At 38.9% G+C, this 21,995-nt stretch overlaps 2 protein-coding genes across 6 annotated transcripts; one reads left to right on the forward strand and one right to left on the reverse strand.

Moving 5' to 3' along the window:
• Window positions 1–1,757: 1,757 nt before the first annotated feature.
• LOC147860926 (uncharacterized) lies at window positions 1,758–6,110 on the forward strand. Of its 4 annotated transcripts, XR_015530137.1 has the most exons (10): window positions 1,763–2,536; window positions 2,697–2,831; window positions 3,612–3,908; window positions 4,230–4,334; window positions 4,520–4,660; window positions 4,826–4,876; window positions 4,953–5,029; window positions 5,234–5,332; window positions 5,641–5,752; window positions 5,838–6,110. XR_015530137.1 is itself a non-coding variant. In XM_087323766.1 (9 exons), the coding sequence occupies exons 1-9, from the start codon at window positions 2,045–2,047 to the stop codon at window positions 5,885–5,887; spliced, it is 1,635 nt and encodes a 544-aa protein (XP_087179892.1). In that variant the 5' UTR covers window positions 1,770–2,044; the 3' UTR covers window positions 5,888–6,110. The 4 variants fall into 4 exon arrangements, 2 of the variants coding, with proteins under 2 accessions (XP_087179893.1, XP_087179892.1); XM_087323766.1 differs by having other exon boundaries at window positions 1,770–2,536; window positions 4,826–5,029; XR_015530138.1 differs by lacking the exons at window positions 5,641–5,752; window positions 5,838–6,110 and having other exon boundaries at window positions 1,758–2,536; window positions 4,953–5,112.
• Window positions 6,111–7,936: 1,826 nt separating this feature from the next.
• On the reverse strand, window positions 7,937–11,324 carry LOC147860927 (uracil phosphoribosyltransferase-like). Of its 2 annotated transcripts, none has more exons than XM_087323166.1 (11): window positions 11,097–11,324; window positions 10,829–10,907; window positions 10,564–10,622; window positions 10,156–10,236; window positions 9,984–10,065; window positions 9,756–9,804; window positions 9,512–9,573; window positions 9,344–9,411; window positions 8,671–8,726; window positions 8,530–8,577; window positions 7,937–8,256 (listed from the first exon to the last, which is right to left on the reverse strand). In XM_087323166.1, exons 1-11 carry the CDS (start codon window positions 11,220–11,222, stop codon window positions 8,205–8,207), a joined length of 762 nt encoding a protein of 253 aa, XP_087179292.1. In that variant the 5' UTR covers window positions 11,223–11,324; the 3' UTR covers window positions 7,937–8,204. The 2 variants fall into 2 exon arrangements, with proteins under 2 accessions (XP_087179292.1, XP_087179293.1); XM_087323167.1 differs by having other exon boundaries at window positions 10,156–10,233; window positions 11,097–11,321.
• Between the last annotated feature and the right edge of the window lie 10,671 nt (window positions 11,325–21,995).

Here is a 21,995-nt window from a genome sequence, read left to right on the forward strand (position 1 = left end):
GTGGGGCAAATTATGTTTATACTCGAGTAAGTCACACTATCAACCGGCAAAAAGAGATTACTTTTAACAACCTCATCAAATTTATACTGTCAATAATGCTGGTGGTAATCAAAACCCATTGTGCATGGTGGTTCCTACATTTGACATATTGTTTCATTTAGGGTTTTGGTGTAGTTTTAATTGGAACAAGAACATCATCTTTGATGATTGGATTATAGCAATCATTTCAACCTCAACTACATGGCAAATTTCTATGATTGAATTCATGATTCATGTTTTCAATTTCTTTGTATTAAATTGGTGTTGTATGGCATTGAATGTCAACTATGATAGTGCATGAGTCATGATACATTTAAGATTTGCAACCACATGGACCACTCGGAAATTGTGGGGGACTTAGTAACATTGTAAGTTTTGTAGGGTGATTCATTGTGCTTTGCCCAAATTATGTCATCGTATGACTAGGTACCAAGTTGTCAGCCTTAATATCCTTTGACAAGCCTCAATATTTCAACTACTTTGCTTTGATGTGAAAAATGGGAATTAAATACTACATGATCATGTGGTATATTCATTGGGGGTGTTTGACATGTTATTAAAATGTTATTGAAATTTTGTGGCCTCTCATTGCCACACGATCAAAATGAATGGCTATCAATGCCCAAATTTCTCCTTGTTTACACCATTCTTTGTAGCATCACTTTGTAATTCATGAGTATAAAAGTACAGTCTAAGGCACTTATTCATGTATTCGAATCGATGGGTAAAAAAAATGTAGGAAATAATGAAGAGTGAGATACGAGAGAGGGCTTCAAAACATGTTTATATCTAAATTGTAGGATGACACAATCAGTGCTAGATGAGCTCAAGACACATGAAAAGTCATTGAGCGAGGGAATGATGATGCTTGCCATGTCATCTTGCAAGAAGGTATTGTCAGCATCATCTCCTTGTCAAAGTACGTGTATGTATCCAACATTTTATCTAATAATAAAAGCTTCCAAAAGGCTTTAGTAAACAATATATTACATTCAGAAGAGAAAGAAAGAGCATATTGAAAAAGATTCTATAGGACCTTCTGTTTTTTGTATAGAAAATGGAGTCACACATGACTTGCCTCACTTAACAATTTTAGCTAATAGCCATGACAAAAAGATTCCAGAACTCATCAACGCCTCACTAATGAAGCCGAAACACTTACTATGTGAGTTCACATGAGATTCTTTCTTTCGTATGAAATGAACCCAACCAGAAGAATGTGAGGCAGATTGAAAAGACAAATTGACAAAAACCTTCTGTTTTTAGGGGGCTTACAACATAGGATGCATTTGTCCGTCGCGTGTCTCATACTAATGCCATTTACGAGAGCAAATGATCGCAACAGGACGCCATAAGGGGTACCCGACAGGAAGAGAAGGAAAATGGTTGGGTCCCATATTTTGTTGCTTGACAGATTTCAAAGCCAAACTTAATACACAGACAAACACACACACACACACACACACACACACACACTTCTCTCTCTCTCTCTCTCTCTCACACACACACACACACACACACACACACACACACACACACACACACACACACACACACACATTCTCTCTCTCTCTCTCAAAATCTCAAGAGATGAAGCCATGTTGAAGACAGAAGGTTTTATGAGAGTCTTCAAAACCTTAATGTTCTTTTGTTTGTTTTGTTTTGTTGAGGACAAAAAGAAAGCCCACAAAAATGGAAGAATATGAGGAAAAGCAAGAAAGACAGGGGAGAGACAGAAGAGAGCAAAGCAAGAGAGCAGGAGAGAATCACACACTTCAGAACAGAGCAAAAAGAATTAAAGAAAAGCAGTGCTCTTACAGACACCAGAGCAATCAAGAAGCAGAAAGGAAGAAAAAACAGAGCATATTTTTAACAAAACAAGAAAACAGAGTGAGACACAGGTAAAGAAAACCAGAGCAAGAAAAAAGATAAAATCAGAGAGCATAAAGACATAAGAGATCGAAACAAAACAGAGAGAGAGAGATAAAAAAACACATTCATCTCAATGAACAGCCTCTATCTATATCTCCGATTCCAACCTTTTGAATATGGTCTTCTTCCATTCTCTGATCCGAGCTTCGTCTCCGCGGATACATCCTCATCATCTACTCTCATGCGATTACGCTTGAAGATGCATCGGTACTCAAATAATCTTCGTAGAAATCATCGAATCAATGCGGCGGGCATCTCTCTCTGCCTTGGGATCATGTATGAACAAGCCCAATTGCTTCTAGAGACATTTGCCTCCGTCTTTCCTCCATATTATGATGATGCTATATATAGTGCTTCTCTTGGAGAGATTGATTCTGTGGGTGCTTCCGTTGATGACTTGATCATGTTCTTATACATTCAGAACTATAGGAGAGCTCCAATTCGGCCACATAAAGATGCTTCTTTGGTTGAAGATGTTTGGCCCCTTGATGGGTCATCTTCTACGACAACAACTGCAACAACTGTTACGACGACTACTACTACACCTATTTCTACTTCACATCATGTTTGCATCTTATGCCCTTCAATCATGCTTTTACGCTCAAGTTGATTACTAAACTGGCTATGGTTTTTTTTTTTGTCATTTAACCCATTGATGGGGTACACTGTGTCTTCTTCTATCGTATGAGCACTTGCAAGTTTACACATTTACATGTTTATTTCAGGTAAAAGTTCGAAAAACCACAACACCATCACAATCAGATGAAGAAGCTCATCAGCTCGCCTACATGCAAAAGCATCTTCATGACTTACTTTCTCTTTTGGCAGCGCCATTGGAAAACACCTGCACTGATTCACAGGTTAATGGGTGGTATGCGTATATTGGCTTTTACTAATTTTTCATAGAAGACACTTTATTATGCCGTTTTGAAAAATTGTTATTCTCTGTGCGTCGATTCGACAATTTCTGTTATTTTAATGGAGGCATTCATGTTATTTGCATTGCATTTTATACTTGTAAATCTTAATCATTTTGACAATTTAGTGTTCATTTCTATTTACAATAATGAACATTTGTTTTTCTATTCAACAATGTTGATATTTTTGAGCTCCCCTTTACAGCATTGTTATCTTTTCTATTGTTTGTGAAATGATGGTTCAACATAGAATGCAAAATGTGTGCAAATTTATTCTTGTTAGTCTTAGACATCCAAATGTTAAGTTATGAATATGGATCACAACATATATATTGAAGTATAATAACTTAAATATAGGTAGCATTATAATCTTTAAATCATTAGACCATTATCAGTAGGAAACTTTGTTCTGAATGTGTTTTAGTTACATGCACATTCTTTTAGTTTTATATGCTGTTTCCTATTCAAGGAAATTAAGTTCAGAGGTTTACCACAAGAAATATTGACATTTTACAGAGATTAACCTCAGAAATATTGACATCTACTGTGGATCTAATAACTTAAAAATCTTGTCATGAGTACTGGCCCAGCTTGTTTCAATATTGAAAATTTCTAGTCTTCAAAGGGAAATATAAGTGGTATTAGTTGTGACATTCTTGGTAAGTTGCTTAAAACTAGTGATGTAGCTTTTAACTTCATTTTATTATTTGTTGGCAATAACAGATGCTAATCTCAGAAGAGCAGTTTAATCACCTTGGTTTCTTGATTGAGTCGTCAACGTTGGAGCCACTAAGCTGTGCCGCTCCTTTCTTCTCAGAATCCACTGCTCTTGTCCCTTTACAAGAAGTGCATGATTGGGTGATGTCTCACTTATTCTCTAGATCAAACCATTTACAGGATAGACCTACCCATTGTAATGCCAATGGATGCTCATCTATTCAAGATTTTACAGTCATTGATGGAGTAATCAAAGTATCATTTTTGAAGGATGAGAGTAACATTATCGGTGGTTCTGTAAAGGTGAGAATGTTTTATTTCACCAAGTCTATGCGAGGCGAGTTAAATCTTTAGGCATGAAAGTTGAGAGTCCAATTATTGATCCCAATTCTAGATAAAATTATCCTAAATTTTGTTCATGTTTTAAAGTATCATTTGGTCAATGGTCTTTGTTTCTTCAGTTGTTCAGTTCAATGCAAAACTTACCAATTTTTAGATTGTCTTATATTATATTTGCACCATGGCTTCCATTTTATTGATTTCTGTCTACTAATGCCCATATGCTTGATCGAATAGTGTATAATTACCAACTGAAAATCTCATGATGCTTCTTTTGATGTATAGGTCACAAATTGCAATGATTCAACTATTTATGTCCTTGCACCTTTAAATTATGTATCTATTTATGGATGCTCAGATTGTACAGTGGTTCTTGGTGCTGTTGGAAAGGTACTTTGGACCTGCATATCTGGTATTGTATTTACCTGTGTTTACATGCATGTGTTTTTCCTTCTGATGCAATTGAGTAAGAAGCAAGCAACATCACCATTCCTTTAGGGTTTCTATAAGAATTTAGATTATTTGTGAAAAGATTATTTCAAGCTGTAAGTATGATATTTACTTTTGCATGATAGGCTGTTCGCATGGAGCATTGTGAAAGGGTACACTTGATAGTGGCAACTGTACGGATATGCATTGCAAATTGTCGAGAATGCCGATTTAACCTTGCAGTGAATCAAGCTCCAGTGATTTTTGGTGAAAACCATAGCTTGCAGGTTTGGATTCTTATAATGCCAGAGAGTATAAACGAATACTATCACTGTATAGAAAATATTCCTAAAGATTTTGCAATGATACTACAAAAGAATATACAACTGATGATACTATCATTGTATATATATTAAATGCCTATGTAATTTTATTTTTTCCTATTTACATAGGTAGCACCATACAATACATACTACCCCAAGCTGGAGGAACATTTGAGCCAAGTGGGTTTTGAACCAAACATTAACAAATGGGATGAGCAACTGACATTCTCTGCTGTTGATCCACATGATTCTACAGTGCATGCAGCTGGTATTGCTGATTCTGAAACAGAGGGTGCGTCTCTCTTGCCAGCAGATCATTTCACAAGCTTCACGGTGCGTGCATCTTGGTCATGGTTCATGATATATGATCAAGGGAAAAACACTTAAATACCCCTAACTTGCTTAGGGTCATTCTGGTAAATACGCAACAAGCTACGGGCAGCTTGGTGTTTCTTACAGTAATTAATCACTGTCGCCGAGACACATTCTTTGGTATTCTGATATTATTGGCAATACCCCATGCCTTTGAATTTGCAGATCCCAAAATGGACTGATAGTAAATCTTATCGGGGATCTGTCACAACATGTAACCCTTTCATGTTGCCAAGGGCATATTTACAATCTCAGACACAAAGGGTAATCACCTAGTTCTTTTTCTTTTAGTCTATAGAAACTATTGTCATGCAAATTCGGAACATAATATATTGTCTGCTAAGGTTTCTAAAATGAATGCATGTAGGCTTATCGTTTTTTGTATTCTATTGTCTTGACAGTTACTATCTACTAATTCTTTTATTATTCTAATAGGAATGCATTATTATTTGTTGATTCTGAATATTCACATAATACTTCCCCCTATTTAAGTAATTAAGTAAACTATTTATCTTAGTAGATGAGCATGGAATTTGATGATTATGTACATTAAATATTGTTTATGTATTTAGAATAAAGCGGCTCAGGTGCTGAGGGAAGTATTAGAGTCACTGAAAATAAGTGTACCAAGGAAACGACATTTGGCGCATGTCATGCGAGTTCACTTCAAGGAGTGGCTTTTATGTGAGTATATCTATCAGCACTGTCTTTGCAGAAATATCCTTTTTCTTATTTGAACCCTCTAATGTAGTTGTTGTACTGTATATAGCTTCTGGAAATATTCGGCAGCTATATGAGATTCAAAAGGATGTAGAATAGCCAGCTTGGTGCACATTTGAGTTTCATCTCCCAATATATATTCATCTCCACAATAGAGAGTTCACAACTGGTGTCTCTAGCCTCTTTACTCACAGATGCAAACGGTAGTTTGCCTTTTCTTGTACCCTCATAATAATGTTGTAACAAAATAAGTTTTTGGCATATGTACTCTATCATGCAATAAATATTTAATAAGGAGACTCAATAGAAGTTACAGTGACAAGGCATTGGATTGGCATGTTCACCATGTTACCTCTTATTTTTATATGCTGCTGATGATATAGTACTCCAGGGCAAATTGTGCAAACTACTTGGGATACTCCCAAGTCTTCTCCACATACACAGCTATTAGTGAACATATAAAAATTAAGATAGTAGTAATTATGGCACATGGAGAAAACATTGGAATTGTGCAGGGTTTAGGTGTTTAGCTATTCAAATGTCTGTGTGAATCATAATTGGGTATAGAATATTAGTTATTGGGGGCAGAGAATATTATCAGTTTGTGTGTATAAGTATATCTGTAGTTTAGACATTCTGTACTGTCCATCATTGGCCAGACAGTGCTATACAAAGCATACCTGGTATGATATTGAATGAGAGACAAAAGCTTAAAAAGAACTTTATATATTGGTTCCTTGGAGTATGGCTATGCTATGCTATGTCAAATAGTGGAAAATCAAAGCTTTGTTAAGAGTCATGATATGTATCGCAAATGACAAATAATGAATGGAAAATGAACTGAAAACATAAAAAATACCAGAGACAAGTTTCCTCCATCTGGTTATATGAGAAACCTATGAAATAGTTCACATGTCTGAAACTCTCTTGCAAAATGATTTGCTATGTCAACTTGCACTTAATGGATTACTGCTGACAAAAAAGCCAAGTTGGAATATTATTGTGAGGCTATATATTAACTGAAGCATTATTCTTCAATTTTGCGTTGAGGTCACATAGATGTCATTTTTAGTCAATAGATTACTACTCTATAATGTTGAGAACGTGCTTGTATTTGCTATCTCATTGTGTATTTATGTATTGGCATCATACCATTGATCATAATTTAACTATTTCTGTCAATAAATAATCAATATCAATCTTGCAACAAATTAGAGAGTAAGATTTTTCGTCAATAGATCATAACTTATATGGAAGGTAATAAATCTTACTAGTGGTAGTGCTTTGAATGTGTATTGAAAATCTTGCAAAGTAGGCATAAATTGGATTTTGGGACAGTTGAATTATACACACATCAATTGAATCACCATATATTGAACAATCCCAAATGCATCACAAGTAGCCCATGAGCCTCTTGTAAGCTCGATGACAATGAGAGCAATCATCATTTCCATGTTTACAAAGTTGAGCATGATATCAGCAACTGTAAATAGCATACTATATTCTTTGGCACCAAAGGACGAGCTATTTCTGTACTGAAACTAGATAACATTCATTAGATTCCTGCATTTGAGAATACATTCATTATGTTCCTGGATGGGTTCTTTCCGTAGTGAAACTAGATAACAATCATTAGATTCTTGCATTTGACAATACATTCATTATGTTCCTGTTTTCATGTTCAAAAGAATGGATACAAAACCATGTTTCAAACCATAAGGTGCTACGCAGGTTAACAATCCATATCAATTCTTGCACTCGGTGCTACATTTATTAGATTCTTGCATTTGATAATACATTCATTATGTTCCTGTTTTCATGTTCAAAATTACGGGTAAAGAACCATGTTTCAAACCATCATAAGATCCAACTGATACCATGGAGCATTATATATTCACCACGTTCTTGCATTCGTTAATTATTCTTTCCTAGAGTCTGAAGGTGTTACAAGTTCAGTATGTATCCAATGGATACGAGTATGCTTACATATCTCTACCTGGTATTAATCAAGGGATCTCTCATAATTGAGTCATAAATAGAACACCAATTGAAATTGAGATGACACATTTCACTTGAAATATAATGTAAATTCCACGCATAATTTTATTTATGGATATTTACAAAATTTCTGAGGATTGCTAGGTAATGTTTACAAGTGAAATTTTTAAAAATGGTTCATGTATTATTACAAAAAAAAAGGTTCATGCATACCTTTACAAAAAGTAAAAGTAGGCTTTGGAAATCAAATCTTTTCCGCATTCAGAATCAAAATGCCAAAGGGTCATTCATTGTACACACAATCACATTAGTTGAATGATACACTCACATTAGAGTCATTGTTAGTACCAGATTTAAACCTGTACAGGAGCCTCGCATAGAAACTGCATAATACAGCTTGTATTTACAAAGAAAAGAATCATGTCCCATAGCTACGATCGCCAGCATCTCCGATACCAGGCACAATATCACTGCAAAGAATATTGAGTGTGATCAATTTACGAACTATTACTGCAAAGAACCCCGAAGATAAATTTATAAATATCACCACAAGGAATAGTAAAGATCAAACTAAGTCTCAAGTTACAGAAGATGATATATGGAGGAAATGCATATACATGTTAAAAGTGGTTTCGTGTCAAAATTGTCAAACAGAAGATCAATCCTATATGAACAATGCACGAAATGGAACCGAGTAGTCTCAAATTACAAAAGACTATCAGAAGATAGAATTGATTACTCACCCTCGTTCAGTAACTGCCTCATCTACAGTTGCTGCATATATTCGGAGCCTATAGAGGAACATATTACAGCATAAAGGTGCTCTTATTTAGGAACAATAGATTTTCACACGTTTTCAGGAAAAGATTCACATGTTTTTGTACCCAGGGAACTTGTTACTAAGTTGATCCAATGCTGGAGGCGTAACAGCAGCACATATCTGTGTGATACGACAGCCATGGTTAGGTGTCAAAGTTCAAAGCTCTGCTTATGCATGTTAAGAGACTGCACAAGTATCCATCCCACTGGGATCATCATAAACAAATTTGTAAACATTTTTATCTTTATTTCTAGCAGCAGCTCAGCTATAGTAGGTGCATGCAAGTTCTCACTCAAGAGTCAGATGGTTATTTGTAAGAGATTGATAAGAGCTTGTTGACCATTACAAATGACTTTTCCCCGTGGAGAGATGTGAGCAGGCATCTTAATACAAATAGTAAACAGATATTAGGAACCCATCCCCCATTCCTATGTTTCTAATATGAAAATATCCACCCTTCCAAAATGGGTGTATGAAGATATGAATTCTCCAATTTCCATAATGCCTGATAACATTAAATAAACCAACCTATATGTTCTCCTATCCATAATCAATGATACTAAGATTTTTTGAAGAGTTTATCTGCCCAAAGCATTAGCTACTTGGATAGAGATTTGCTTTTACCATTGACATGCAATGGCTCACCCAGAAGTTATTGGTCTCCTCCTCATATGCCTACCAATTATTTCTTTCCTCCATCCCAGTAATTAAACTAGACAGAAGGTTAAACAACTCACTACTCTTATCAGTCGGTGGTTCACATTTCGTTGCTTTAATAGCTCGATTGTAGAAATAAGTGTCTCACCTGCTTAATCAACACAGAAAAAACAGCTCATGCTCTTATATTCTGTTGGATCGTTTTTCTTACATCCTAGAAATGCGAAGATTTGATCCTGATTGCTAACCTGTGGCTAGCAATGCATCTGCAATAAGAACTCTGACACCATTTGGGAATTCATCTGGTAGCCTGAAAAGAATACAAATAGAAAATGATACATAGCATCTGACCAAAAGTCAGAAAACCTCATGAGATACCAAACCCAGCAAGCACTTCCTATTAGATTTTCTGTGTATGATTCTTATGAAATAAGGTAATTATCACATGATTCGATTCCCAACATGAAATGTTTCAAGGATGATTCAACTAACTTGTTCAAATAAAGGGTAGGCTTGAGTGTGACCTGATCTTGGCCAAATCCTGGCAAACCGAGATAAGAAAGGAATAGAAATTCCATGCTTACAAAATGTATTCAAAAGTGGTAACATAAAAATGGTCAATCAAGTAGAAAGCCCATAGCATGTGTAATAATAAAACATAGATTAAGAGAACTGAAAGATATTCATATCGAAAAGATATGACATTCCATGACTACTCACCAATGTGATATGTTTGTGTTGAGGGTAGAACAGAAGCCACATGTTCAACCAATACGAGCCCTTCTCGAAGCATGGGTATCACCTATAAGATTGCCACCAATAACAAGGAATCTGGACGTATTACTGGAAGAATGGATAATGGATATTCAATACATAAATAAAAAGTGCTCACCATTACAGGCTCTTGGCCATCAATAAAGTCCACATCTGCAACTCCATAGGGTGTTTGAACCTCACCTTTGATAGTTAGCTGCTATGTCACAAGTGTTCTAATACTTTGAAAAAAGGAAATGCATGATCAACTTTCTTAAATGAATACACAAAAACTACACTAGTAGGAGTTAGTTAAGTGTAGAGTAGGTTCATTGTGTCTTGAATGCATAACTACATTATTAGGATCTTAATGAATCACCTTAATATGATTAGGAGGTTCATCAAACTCCAGTTATGTAGTACGATTAGGATAATTAACCCCAAGTAATTTACTATGCCTATGCCCATAATATACTTGGTCTATGAAAGCATCCAATTTCAACAACCTGAACAACATTGACAATATGAAACGTAACATTGTACTCACTAGCCAGTCCCTAGCAGCTTCATATATAAGAAATCTTCCCAATTCAGCCAAAGCATTTTCTAGTGTCAAACATGATCAAGACAAAACAAGAAAATAATGATAAGAAAAGAGAACTAAAACAGAATAATAACATCTGAGTAGCCAAGAAAAGGGTTTCTCTTTGTACGAAAATAAATTAAAACTTAAAAAGTACTAAATTGAGTGAGTAATCTTTGAAAGCTAGCATTAAAAAGAGCCCCAAAATAAATAGAAAATTTATACATACTGAAAATGGATGGTGGAGTGAGTTCGTCCCGAAGGATAGATAACCAATGTTTGATAAGTGGATGTGGAGGCACAAAAACCTGTAATTACATACCAAACCCTAAAATATGTATGTATATATACATATATATACAAAATAGGGTATATATATACTCTCATCACAAATGCATAAAAACAGAGAAGAAGAAGAAGAAGAAGAAGAAGAAGAAGAGGAAGAAAATTACCCAGAAAATTAAAAACATATATATTTCTTTATTTATTTTTCCTACCAGTGTTAATTCTTCTCCAATTCTTCGTTGAATTAGGGTTGATGCAGGGAACCAAACGAAGGGAACATTGTCATTCTTGGTATGTTGAGGTGTACTAGTATCATCAGAGAACCTCAAGCAATGCATTTCTTTGTACGACCAGAGTAATGGACAAACTTTTTGGAAGAAACAGAGCAATCTACAAACTCTTTGGTAAGAACAGAGTAATCAAATTATATATGTATGGATGTGTGTATATATGTATATGTATGTATGTATGTATGTATGTATGTATGTATGTGTATATATAATATATATATATATATATAATATATATGTATAACAGTATATGTATATATATACAGTTTGTGTGTGAAAACAGAGCAACCTTCCTATGCCTTTCCTACACACACATTTATTTATTCTCTAGAATGAATGAATGAATGAAGACACAGAATTAATTGCATGCTATCAGTATTTTGTATTGAGCATTTGTGTACATATTACTTTAATGTATGTATATGCATGTATGGTTGTAATTTGTAGGCCTCTAGTATGTATACTATATATATGTACATAAAACATTTGGATTCATTTGGGTTGTATGTGAGATTAGGTTTCTAAGTAGTTGCACACCAACAAGAAATTGTGTATATATATAATGCTATGTTTATATTTAATGATCAATTGTATACTATCACTTTGTGTGTGTGTGTGTGTGTGTATATTGCTATCTTTATATTTATGATCGATTGTATACTATCGCCATTGTACGATAATGCACTCTTCTCCATCATAACGCTCATAATCCATGCTTATGAAACTTCGACAAATTGCACCAAAACACAATGTGCTACTATTATTCAATAGCAGAATGTGAAACCATTTTTTTTGCTTTGGCTTCTAACGTAAACTTGCACATAAGGACCTGATTACAACTGCACACATATATGTCATGTACTTACGTGTACAGATCGCTCGATTGTGTCTATTGGACCGAGCATTGTTTGTGTTGTAGAAAATCAGATGGCTCCACAATGAGCAATAATGGAGATAATAAAAACCAATTATTGATCTAAAGGTATCCTATCGTATGACATATTTGTAATTGTGGGTATCATACGTATGTTTAAAATCGATCCATTGATTTAATAAACCAACAACATAATCCATTACAATATGAAAATGAACATGCATGATAGTGTAGTGCTAGAGCATGTGCTTTGTAACTTGGTCAAGTGGACCAATGGTTATGGTTTTGAGTCTCAAGCAATGAGTCTAACATTGCACTTATAATATGAAAAAATCTTCATGTTTTTTGCTTGAGATATTGCATACTAGAGGGTTTCTCCTAAAACAAGATTTTAGTTGTTCTACTTCATATTGTGCGTTTAGGATGATGTAAACTATTACGTTTCTCCTAAAAGAACTTTTAGAAACCAAAACCCTTGTGTGGCCTTTGAGAATAGATAATCCTATATATCATAGAATGCATATAAACATTTGTAGCATACCATAATTTTATGTCGAAGGCAACTACATATTTAGTGATACCCTTGTCTGACTACTACACTTATTCAACCATATGTGAACCTTTTTATTGTCTCTCGACTTTTCGACTCACTTTCTAGAGATGTGTTGACAATAAGTTTTTTGGGGAAACTTTCTTGGCATGTACAATATTCAACCTTTTTGACTAGCCTTTTGGCCCTTGGGCATGATATTTTGATAGTATACACTTAGTAATTGAACCATCTTCATAAATGAGTGCTAACTGTTAGATGCATAAAATCTTTAGCCTAAGGAAGAGACATATTGTGCAAAGGAATTCAAGGACAAATTTTAGAATTGGTTGAGAATCATTAAAGCCATAACTAGATCAATTGTGTTTGGTTTACTTAAATATGTTTGCGTATGAATGTGTCTAAAGGACAATGAGAGGGTATATTTAGAGCCTTATGTGTTTAGCACTCATTAGTACAAAGTCATTAATAACTCAACCATTTATGTTGCATTGCATGTACCCCACTTGTTAGGAGAATCATTGTGATTCGGTAAATAATGAATTAACTCCTTTTGTTTTCCCTTATAGAGAAGAAGATGTACGTGAAAAAAACTCCATAAATGGCTTAGAGACAAGAAACAAGAAAGGAGAACATCCAAACTTCAAATTGTTGTTTCAAGGTCAAAACCCTTGTTTGTGTAACAGAGACCGTGATTCACATGAAAACATAAAAAGTTGGAAGTTCTTTCTCGGAATCTAAACCAACCCCATTGTCATACTTGTCTTTAGCATGACTAGTGACTTGCATACTAAAAATTGCCAGGGGAAATTTTTTTCTCCTTCTTGGAATGGATATATTTAGAACATTTTGAATGCATGGACAATTTTATGTGTGTTTTATACTCATGATTTTTCTCTCTATAGTATTGGTGTGGAAACTTATGCTAGTATTCATCAAATTGGGTGCACAATGATCTCTAGAATTATCATATCCACTTTGAATGGAGCTTTTGTTGGTATTTATAATCTGCATGGTTGTTGAGATTCATTTAGTTATGGAGGATCAAATGACATTTAGTTATTTATATTAAAGCAACAAGTAACAACATATTAAAAGTATCATTTATATATTCTACAAAGTGGAAGGCTATTAGCCCCTTTTGCATGGGGTTGTCCACACTTCGGTGTCCACACTAGGATCATATAAGGTAGGGGTAGGAGATGTTGTGACTTGTAGGGAGACTCCTCAACGAATAGTTGATCAATGCTCATTACCGAGGGAGTGTGATGCATCTCAAAAAGTGTGGGCATAACCTTTTATAATGATTTACCTTTCCATTTAATAAATTTATTATAGCTTTTTCATGAAACCAAATTTTCATGTCAAAGAGAAGGTGGCATAAGAGTTGTCATCGATATGTTGTATATAAATGATGCATTTTGTGACAATAATATTTCCTGAAAGCTGTCTTCAAGCTATCATCTAAAAGTGACAACTAATAACAGAGTACGAATCAAACAGTAAAGTGGTACCTTCATTGTTTCATCAACTACCAACAAGATGATTAAGTCAACTTACTGCATTTTACAAAGTTTGCTTACAATCACTGAATGCATTCGTCCATTAGCAATTCCTTCTTTTTTTGCGAATACAATTTGTAGAGCGGACAAGCTCAACCGGATCCGGATCGGCTGAATAAGCCAGAGCCGGATTGATATCCGAAACGGAGAACCGGATAGGTATCTGGATCGTTATCCGGAACTAAGAGACAGATTGGATTGTAACCGGTAGGCTGTTAGAGGTCCACAATCCTAGCCTAGTACTGTTATCGGTTAGGAACACAGCCTAACCTCAGTCCTTCGGGGTAGGCTCAAAGAGATCGTGGTACAGGGAATGGCCATGTGTACTATGCGTAACTACATCGTAGTCTAACGTCATGGTGTATTGGCTATTTGTGAGGTAAGACATGAACTTGGAGACGGTTACAACCGAGCTCCTATCGTGCGTAAATACACAACGACACTTACTCATCTTAAACAATTACGCTAGGTATTGACACAGAAATAGCAACACAGGAAACTCTAGAGACCGAGATAAGAGAAGACAGAAACTGTATTAAACGACTATGCTCAAAATTGCGTTAGCTCTTACAATGTTCATATGCCCTTTATATACATAGGGCCTAGTCGGTTACGCTTCCCGTGTGAACTGTTACACGCGTTACTTCAACGCTTCTATTATAATAATACGCCTCTTTATCATGCATTATTTACATTTGTCCACTTACGGCGGACAACAAGTACGTAGGCATATTTCTTGGAGTTAGTGTCAGTCGCTTGTATGAGCATTGAAGTACATGTCAATACTTTAAAGGACTTGTATAAAAGTGCTCACTAAGCACATTGTATGTACAAAGTGTTATTATTTTGAATTTAGCTTATGCTGTTCTGCTCTCTTTGTCTCTCCCGTTCTCTATCCGTGTGATTCAAGCTTCCATTAAACCTGTGTGTATTTTCTGTAGCTATCCGAGTAAACCGGTTTGTCAAAGCTTCCGCACATTAACTTTGAAATGGTATTAGAATGCAAGGGTTGAGAACCTCTATTGCCGACAAACGATTTCCATAGACGAACCCTAACTTCTGAAAGCACAGACCGAAAAGAGGGAAGATATGGACAAAAGCATGGCGAGCTCGCTTCCTACTGAAAAGCTCGACCAGAGCAACTATGCATGAAATGTTGGTACTGCTGGAGAAGCGTGCCGATTCGGATAAATCCGGATCTAGAAAGGCCGGACAAGGGAACTGGCAAAGCTCCCACTACACAGAAGGATTAGAAGGATCCACAACCGGTAAGACTGGAAAAGGGCCAGCCTTTGTGATGAAACACAAAGCGAACTCGATGAACAAGACCACTTCCGGATCAGAGGAAGTGTGGTACATTGATTCTGGAGCATCCAACCATATGACGAGCCATGAAGAGTGGTTCTCATATTTGGAAAAACCGGAAAAATCGGGAGTTGTCGAAACCGGAGATGACATTCCTCACCCGATCGTGCATGTTGGAGAAGTCCCCTTGAGTCATGTCAGACAACAAGGGAAGCTTATGAATGTGCTTCACATCCTGACAATCATGAAGAACCTGGTGTTGGTCGCGCAGATCATCGACCAAGGGATGTAGGTGTGGTTTACACATCTTGGGTGCTTCATTGAGGAAGAGGGTCAGATCATCGCGCAAGGGTGTTGGGACAGGAGGATGTTCATCATCAACACCAATGACGTAGGCACTGCCTTGTTCGCAAAAGGACAAACAGTCGAGTCAGATATCGACTTGTGGCAGAAGCGGATCGACCACGTCAACTATCAAAGGCTTGTTATCTCTTCTTCGGAGATACACCTTTGATTACTTCCTGAGTAATCGAGTCAAGGAATTGTGGTTACGTAGGAAAGACAAATAAGGCCGAACAGGCCGATTCACTATGAAAATGTCCGGCCACAACCGGTCTTACGACTTATACTTATAACTTGGATAGAAAACCCAATAGTAAAGATGAATGTTTAATGACATGAGAAGATAGACCCACAATTGTGTATTATAAGATTACTGCGTAAACGATTACACAACTCACGGTTGAAATTTCTATTCACTCCCTCTAACAGGAGAAAAATAGACATACATATATAATTTTCTCTGCCTAGTATAATAAGAGTATCTCCCTGTCTTAAAGCTATATAGACATCTCTCTTTACCCACGCTCCCTTCCTACTACTATTGCTCGCTTTTTTATAGTTTCTGTTTCTTCTTGGCACGCTTCAACCACCTCACTGATTTTCCGGTTTTTATTCTCGGCTGCATTTAATTCATTCGACTACTTCCTTCACGCTTGGTCAATTCTCCTTTTCACCTACATTTACCTACTTGCTTCTTTTAGATACGTTCCACACTTCATAACCTTTGTCCCACGGATAACACTTGGCACGCCTGTGGGACATTTCCTTGCACATCGAACCCCAAAGCAAAACTTCTAAAATAGAAATCGAAAAAATAAAAAAAATCGAAATGCTATATAGTTGAAAAAACTTCGCTATGGTAGCCCCATTCTTCTTCCAAAATTGTGAGGATATCCTCTGATTGTGGATACGTCAGTTCTTGAGGTGGGTCTTCATTTGTGTGCTCGTTGGCATGTAACTCGACCGATATATCGAGTTGTTGGTCTTGAGTCTCCTTCGTGGATTCTGGAACCATTGCCTCTGTATGTGGTTCGATGATCTGTGCATCCACTTTCTCTGTTTCTACTCTCAACTGTGGTTCCTCTTCTTAATTCAGTGCCTGTGCGGCTTCCTTGGTTACATGGCCTGTTGATGCATGTGCGACGGCTTATGCTTCCTTTTTAGCTAGGATGTGCTAGTGTTCCTAGGCTTCCACATCTAATCTCAACAACATCTAATTGTCGTTGAATTCCTCAAGAAGGTGTCTGATTTTCGTGGTGTGCATTTGTGCTAGGGCGCGGAATTCCTTGGTGAGGTCTTTGCGGAGGATTTGGATGTTGTTCTCATCCATCTTGTAGAAACCACGACCCTCTTTTGTCTTATTTTCGGCGTCTGCTCGGAAGACTTGTAACTCGGCTGCTTGAGCCGACCATTCATTCCAGCCTCGAGTGACTATCTCCTCGACTTTCTGATTTAGCCGTACTCGGTGCTTGGTCACTAGGGCTTTGATTCGTGCTTCACCCATTTCATATTTGGCTCGGACGGTGTTTAGTTCATCTTGACCTTTCGCTGCGTCCCGTTCGAGCTTGGTTTTGAGGATCACACACGATGTTGTAACGTTGGCGAGTTGTGATTCTAGTGTATGCATGTCGTAGCGTCAGAGGAATTGTGGAGATTTGCAATTCGAGTTCTAGGGTCATGGAGATTTGCAACTGGTGAAGGGACTCTGACAATGCCGCTCGTTGCTTCTCAGTTTCATCTAACTAGTGAAGGAGCCGACTTGAGTGGATCTGGAGTTCCGAGAGTTCATTTTTAAAGATACGACTTCGTCGGATGTTTGGCAAGGTGCCCTTCGATGCTCTTGCTCTGCTTCCGCTAACTTTGTTGCTGCGAGGTCCTACACGGCCTTGAGAGTCGTGGCGGCATTTTTTTCTGTGGCCTGGAGCTGGGTCGTCTGTGCATCTAGCAGATGTTGGAATTCGGCCTTGCGCTTTGTGGCTTGTGCCGAGAGTTGGTCTGCTTTGGCTCTAGACTCTTTGTATCACTCCTTGGCCTTGTCGACAATTGCCGTTTGGACTGCGAGCTCCTCATCATAGTTGCGGGTTGGGACCTTGGTCGCGACTATGGCTAGTACAGAGTCGGTTGGCTTGTCAATTTGAGTGAACTCCTCCACAGGTTCGAGAGGGTGTGTTTCGTCTGTTTGTGTGTATACCTTGATAAGAGTGGAACCAGGGGGTGGTAACGCGAGAAGGTTGGGTCCGCTTGTTTCTTGGAGCTGTTGTTGAAGCTCAGTCAGGCGGCTTTCCGAGGCCTGCCATAACTCCGTGGTCGTTTTCGCCTGTTTGCGTGCCTGTTTGTTGCTGACATCCATATCTTTGGCCACGCGAGTGGTTTTTTTCCAGTTCACGATAGACTTCGACCAACGCCGTGTTGAGCTCAGGTAGCTCGATCCGTGCTCGACATGTTTTGGTAACTCGCTTGCGTCCGACTTTTTGTAGCTTTGGCTCCTCATTTGATTCGAGCTCGTTGGCTAATGCCCGCTCGACCATCTGTTGTCCGGCATGATCTTGAGCCATGCGGGCTGTGGCAGCAACCTTGAGGCGAGCTAGGAAGTCGATGAGCTCGTATGTTGTGCCGTATTTTAAGATTGCGCCAAGCTCGTAAGACTTAACAGCAGGTCTGTGAAGGTCAGTACTTCCTCCTCTAAGAAACAGGAAGGTTGCCCTTGCTCTATGTGTCCTGTTAAGGCTAAAGCCTTGTTGGTAACCACTGCCACTGTCTTTTCGGGTGTGATGACTAGTTGCCGGTCCTCGACCACCATAACCCACTTTGCCAAATTTTTCGAGCCGTGGTGTCTTTGACATAGTGCCTGCCGGCGATTCCATAATGTGTTTTTCGTAGGATTGCATCCTTTTGGAACTATCACACCGTTGTCCGAGCCCTTGTAGTAGAGTGTTTCCGCGAACAGGCAAAAATTCTGGCAACGGACTGCCAACCATTTCTTGGCATCTAAGTCAAATGGTCGGGTGGAAGTCCGGTGTTTAGGAAGTGCATCATGTCATGTATCCATTCGTCCTTGCTTTTGGTATGTGTTGTGGCCGCATCAATACTGAAGAGATAGCCGTCGGGCTTGAATCATCATATACTGTTTCCGTTGGTTCCCCCGATTCGAGTCGACTTAGGTAGTTCGCCACCACATGTTGCACGCCTACCCAATGGTGTATGTCGAATTCGAATTCTTGGAGTAGTAACATCCACCGTGTCAATCGGCTAGTTAGTGCCTACTTGTTGACGAGGTATAGTAACGCCAAGTGATCCACATTGAATGTAAATTTTCGGCCTGAGTAGATAGTGTCGAAATTTTGTTGTATTGTATACCATGCCGAGTGCCTCATGTTTCATTGTCGAATAATTCTTCTCGGCTATCGAGAGACGTTGGCTAGCATAATATACTGGTTGATACCAGTTTGGAGGCGTCTTTTGCATGAGGGCACTCCCGATGGCCACGTTCGACACGTCAACAAAAACGTGGAAGGGTTGTGATCAGTTGGGAGGTTGCATCACCGGTGCATGTGATAGCATTACCTTAAGGGATTAGTAAGCGTCTTCTGCCATTGCTGACCATCGAAATAGAACCGATGGACCGCTACGTGCAAGGGTGTCACGAATTTGGCCAGGTAACGCAACATTTGATTGTGCCATCTAATTTGGCCCAGAAACCGATTGAGGGCTTTTGCTATGGTCGGGGCTGGAGCATTCAAGATGGCCTACACTCGTCACGTAAAATGCACACTTGGCAGGGTTTAAGCTCAGCCGAACTTGCCGGCATCGCTCAAGACAAAAGCGTAAGTAACCGAGGTGCTCAATCTGCTAGCCGTACATGACAAAATCATCGAGAAAGACTTGCATAAAGGCCGCAATGTAATCTTCGAAAATTTCGGCGATAAATCTTTGGATGGTAGCCGACCCCATCTTTAATCCGAACATCATGACGACTACCACGAAAATGCCCCATTTTGTTACGAATGCTGTCTTTTCTCGGTCGTCGTGGTGCACGTGGAGTTGATTATACCCGTTGAAACCATCTAAAAAACTATAATATTCATGGTCGGCCATCGCGTCAAGCACTCCATCTGTGAACGGAAGAGGAAAGGCATTTGTGACGGTTGCTGCATTCAGCTTGCAAAGGTCAACACAGACCCGTATTTGACCATTTTTCTTCGGGATGACGACAATAGGGCTTAACCATTTTGCCTGTTTAACTGGCCGAATGAACCCTACTTGAAGGAGTTTGTCGATTTCGTCCTTTACTTTGGCCGCGTAATTGGGATTCATGCGGTAGCGGTGTTGCTGTACTAGTCGTGCATCATGCTGAAGATGAATCTGGTGTTGATAGTATTGGGGATATAACCCCTTCATGTCGTTGTATGACCAAGCAAACATATCTTGGCATTTTGTGAGTAGTCCAACCAAGGTTGAACGTTTGTCACAAGATAGTTCCTTTGTGTTTTTTAGGGTATGTGGCTCAATGGAGGAGCCAAGATTGATATCCTCTAGTTTGGATGCCCTCACTCATTGAGAAATCACCAATTCACGGTCAGGTGCATCGTGAGCATGCCGTAATTCATCAATGAACGTTGGATCAGGTTCTTGATGAACCTCGTTCTCTTCAGTGGCTGGCTCCGATACGTACGGTCTAACAACCGTGAGGACATTGATTTCAAACAAAGGGACAATCGTCGAATGTTCCTCCAGGAAGTGGTCAACTTCTTCATGGGCAAGTCCGGCGAGCATGTGGACTCGTTCGGCATATAACAGAGTGGTGTCTTGAGGTGTAGCGATCCATTCCTTTGTGATGACACAAACCTTGGTTTTATTGCGTCGGAACGAGATCATATTCCTCTGCCAGTGGTCCTTAATCTTAGTCGTGTGCCACCACGGACGATCGAGCAGTATTGGGTACGCACTGAGAGAATCGAGGCGTAACATCACCGTTGAGATTGTGAAGGTGTGGCCTCCAAGGATAAAATCGAGGTGTGGAATTAACCCCATTGGTCGAACCGAGCGGGTATCCGCCATTCGAAGCCAGAATGGACATGGCTCCCATCGGGTGATGCTGAGGTCATGACATGTGGCCTCACTGATAACTTTGACACTGGAGCCACCATCGACAATGCAGATGTGAACATCTCGCCCTTTGATCATGAGCTTAACCGCGGGGTTCTGGGAGTTCATTAATGGTGGACCTACGCCCGGCTTGGCAAGGTGTATTAGCAGGGTGGTTGGCTCTTTGCCGGTTGTTAGGGATACCACTATGTCCTTCAATCGTGGAAGTAATTGTAGAATCTTATGCAAGGGCATGGAGCTTTGGCAGCTTGTGAGGGCTTGCCAAACAGGGTCATCGTCTGTCGACCCGGTAGGTTGAGAGGAGGCTGATGGACAAATAGTGATATCTTTCATCTCGGTATGCATTTTATTGGTGTTTGCGTGATTTTCTGTCTCTATCCATTGCTTGGCAGCTTGCCCGACTTTGTCCTGTATTTCCCATTGTGTTTTCTGGGCGTTACTTTGGGTGGTGACTTGTTGGACGTCAGCCATAATGATATTTATTAGAGGTGCTTTTCTGCGATCATTTGTTGGGCACTGGGTGGCATAATGCCCCGGTTGGTTACAATTAAAGCACGTCACCGGTGCCGAGTTGTTGGATTCCCCGTGCTCGAACTGAGATGTTTGATGTTGTCAGCGGTGTTCTTTTCAAGCCAACGAGGCGTAGGGTTGTGCGCGGGGAGTGTTTTCTAGAGACTCGGAGTGTGCGGGGGATTGTCAAATATTGGGGCATGGAGGGTCATGACTTTGATATCTTGGTTCATAGTAATCCTCCAGGTTGTAATCATATCGATAATAGTCGTTGTCTGGATGATAACGTTCGTTGCGATATCGGTGGCAGTTGTCCTCGGGTCGAGGTCGATTATCTGACCGATAACGCAGCTCCTTAGGTTGGTACTGGTTATCCTGGCGAAAGCGATCTGGCTTGGGTCGATAACCTTCTTCACGGTGATGCCGATCGTTGTACCGCGACCGTTCGGCGTCCCTATTCCGAGGTGGAGGACGATCATCTTGTTGAGGGCGATCGTGGTGTGGTTCAATCTATCGTACAGGAGCAAAGGCTCTACGATTAACCATATTGTATTCACATCGCTCGATCGTAT

The sequence above is a fragment of the Azolla caroliniana genome, unplaced genomic scaffold, assembly GCF_043228905.1.
Source record: "Azolla caroliniana isolate FFs.n. ecotype wild unplaced genomic scaffold, voAzoCaro1.0.p SCAF_8, whole genome shotgun sequence".
NCBI classification, from domain to species: domain Eukaryota; kingdom Viridiplantae; phylum Streptophyta; class Polypodiopsida; order Salviniales; family Salviniaceae; genus Azolla; species Azolla caroliniana.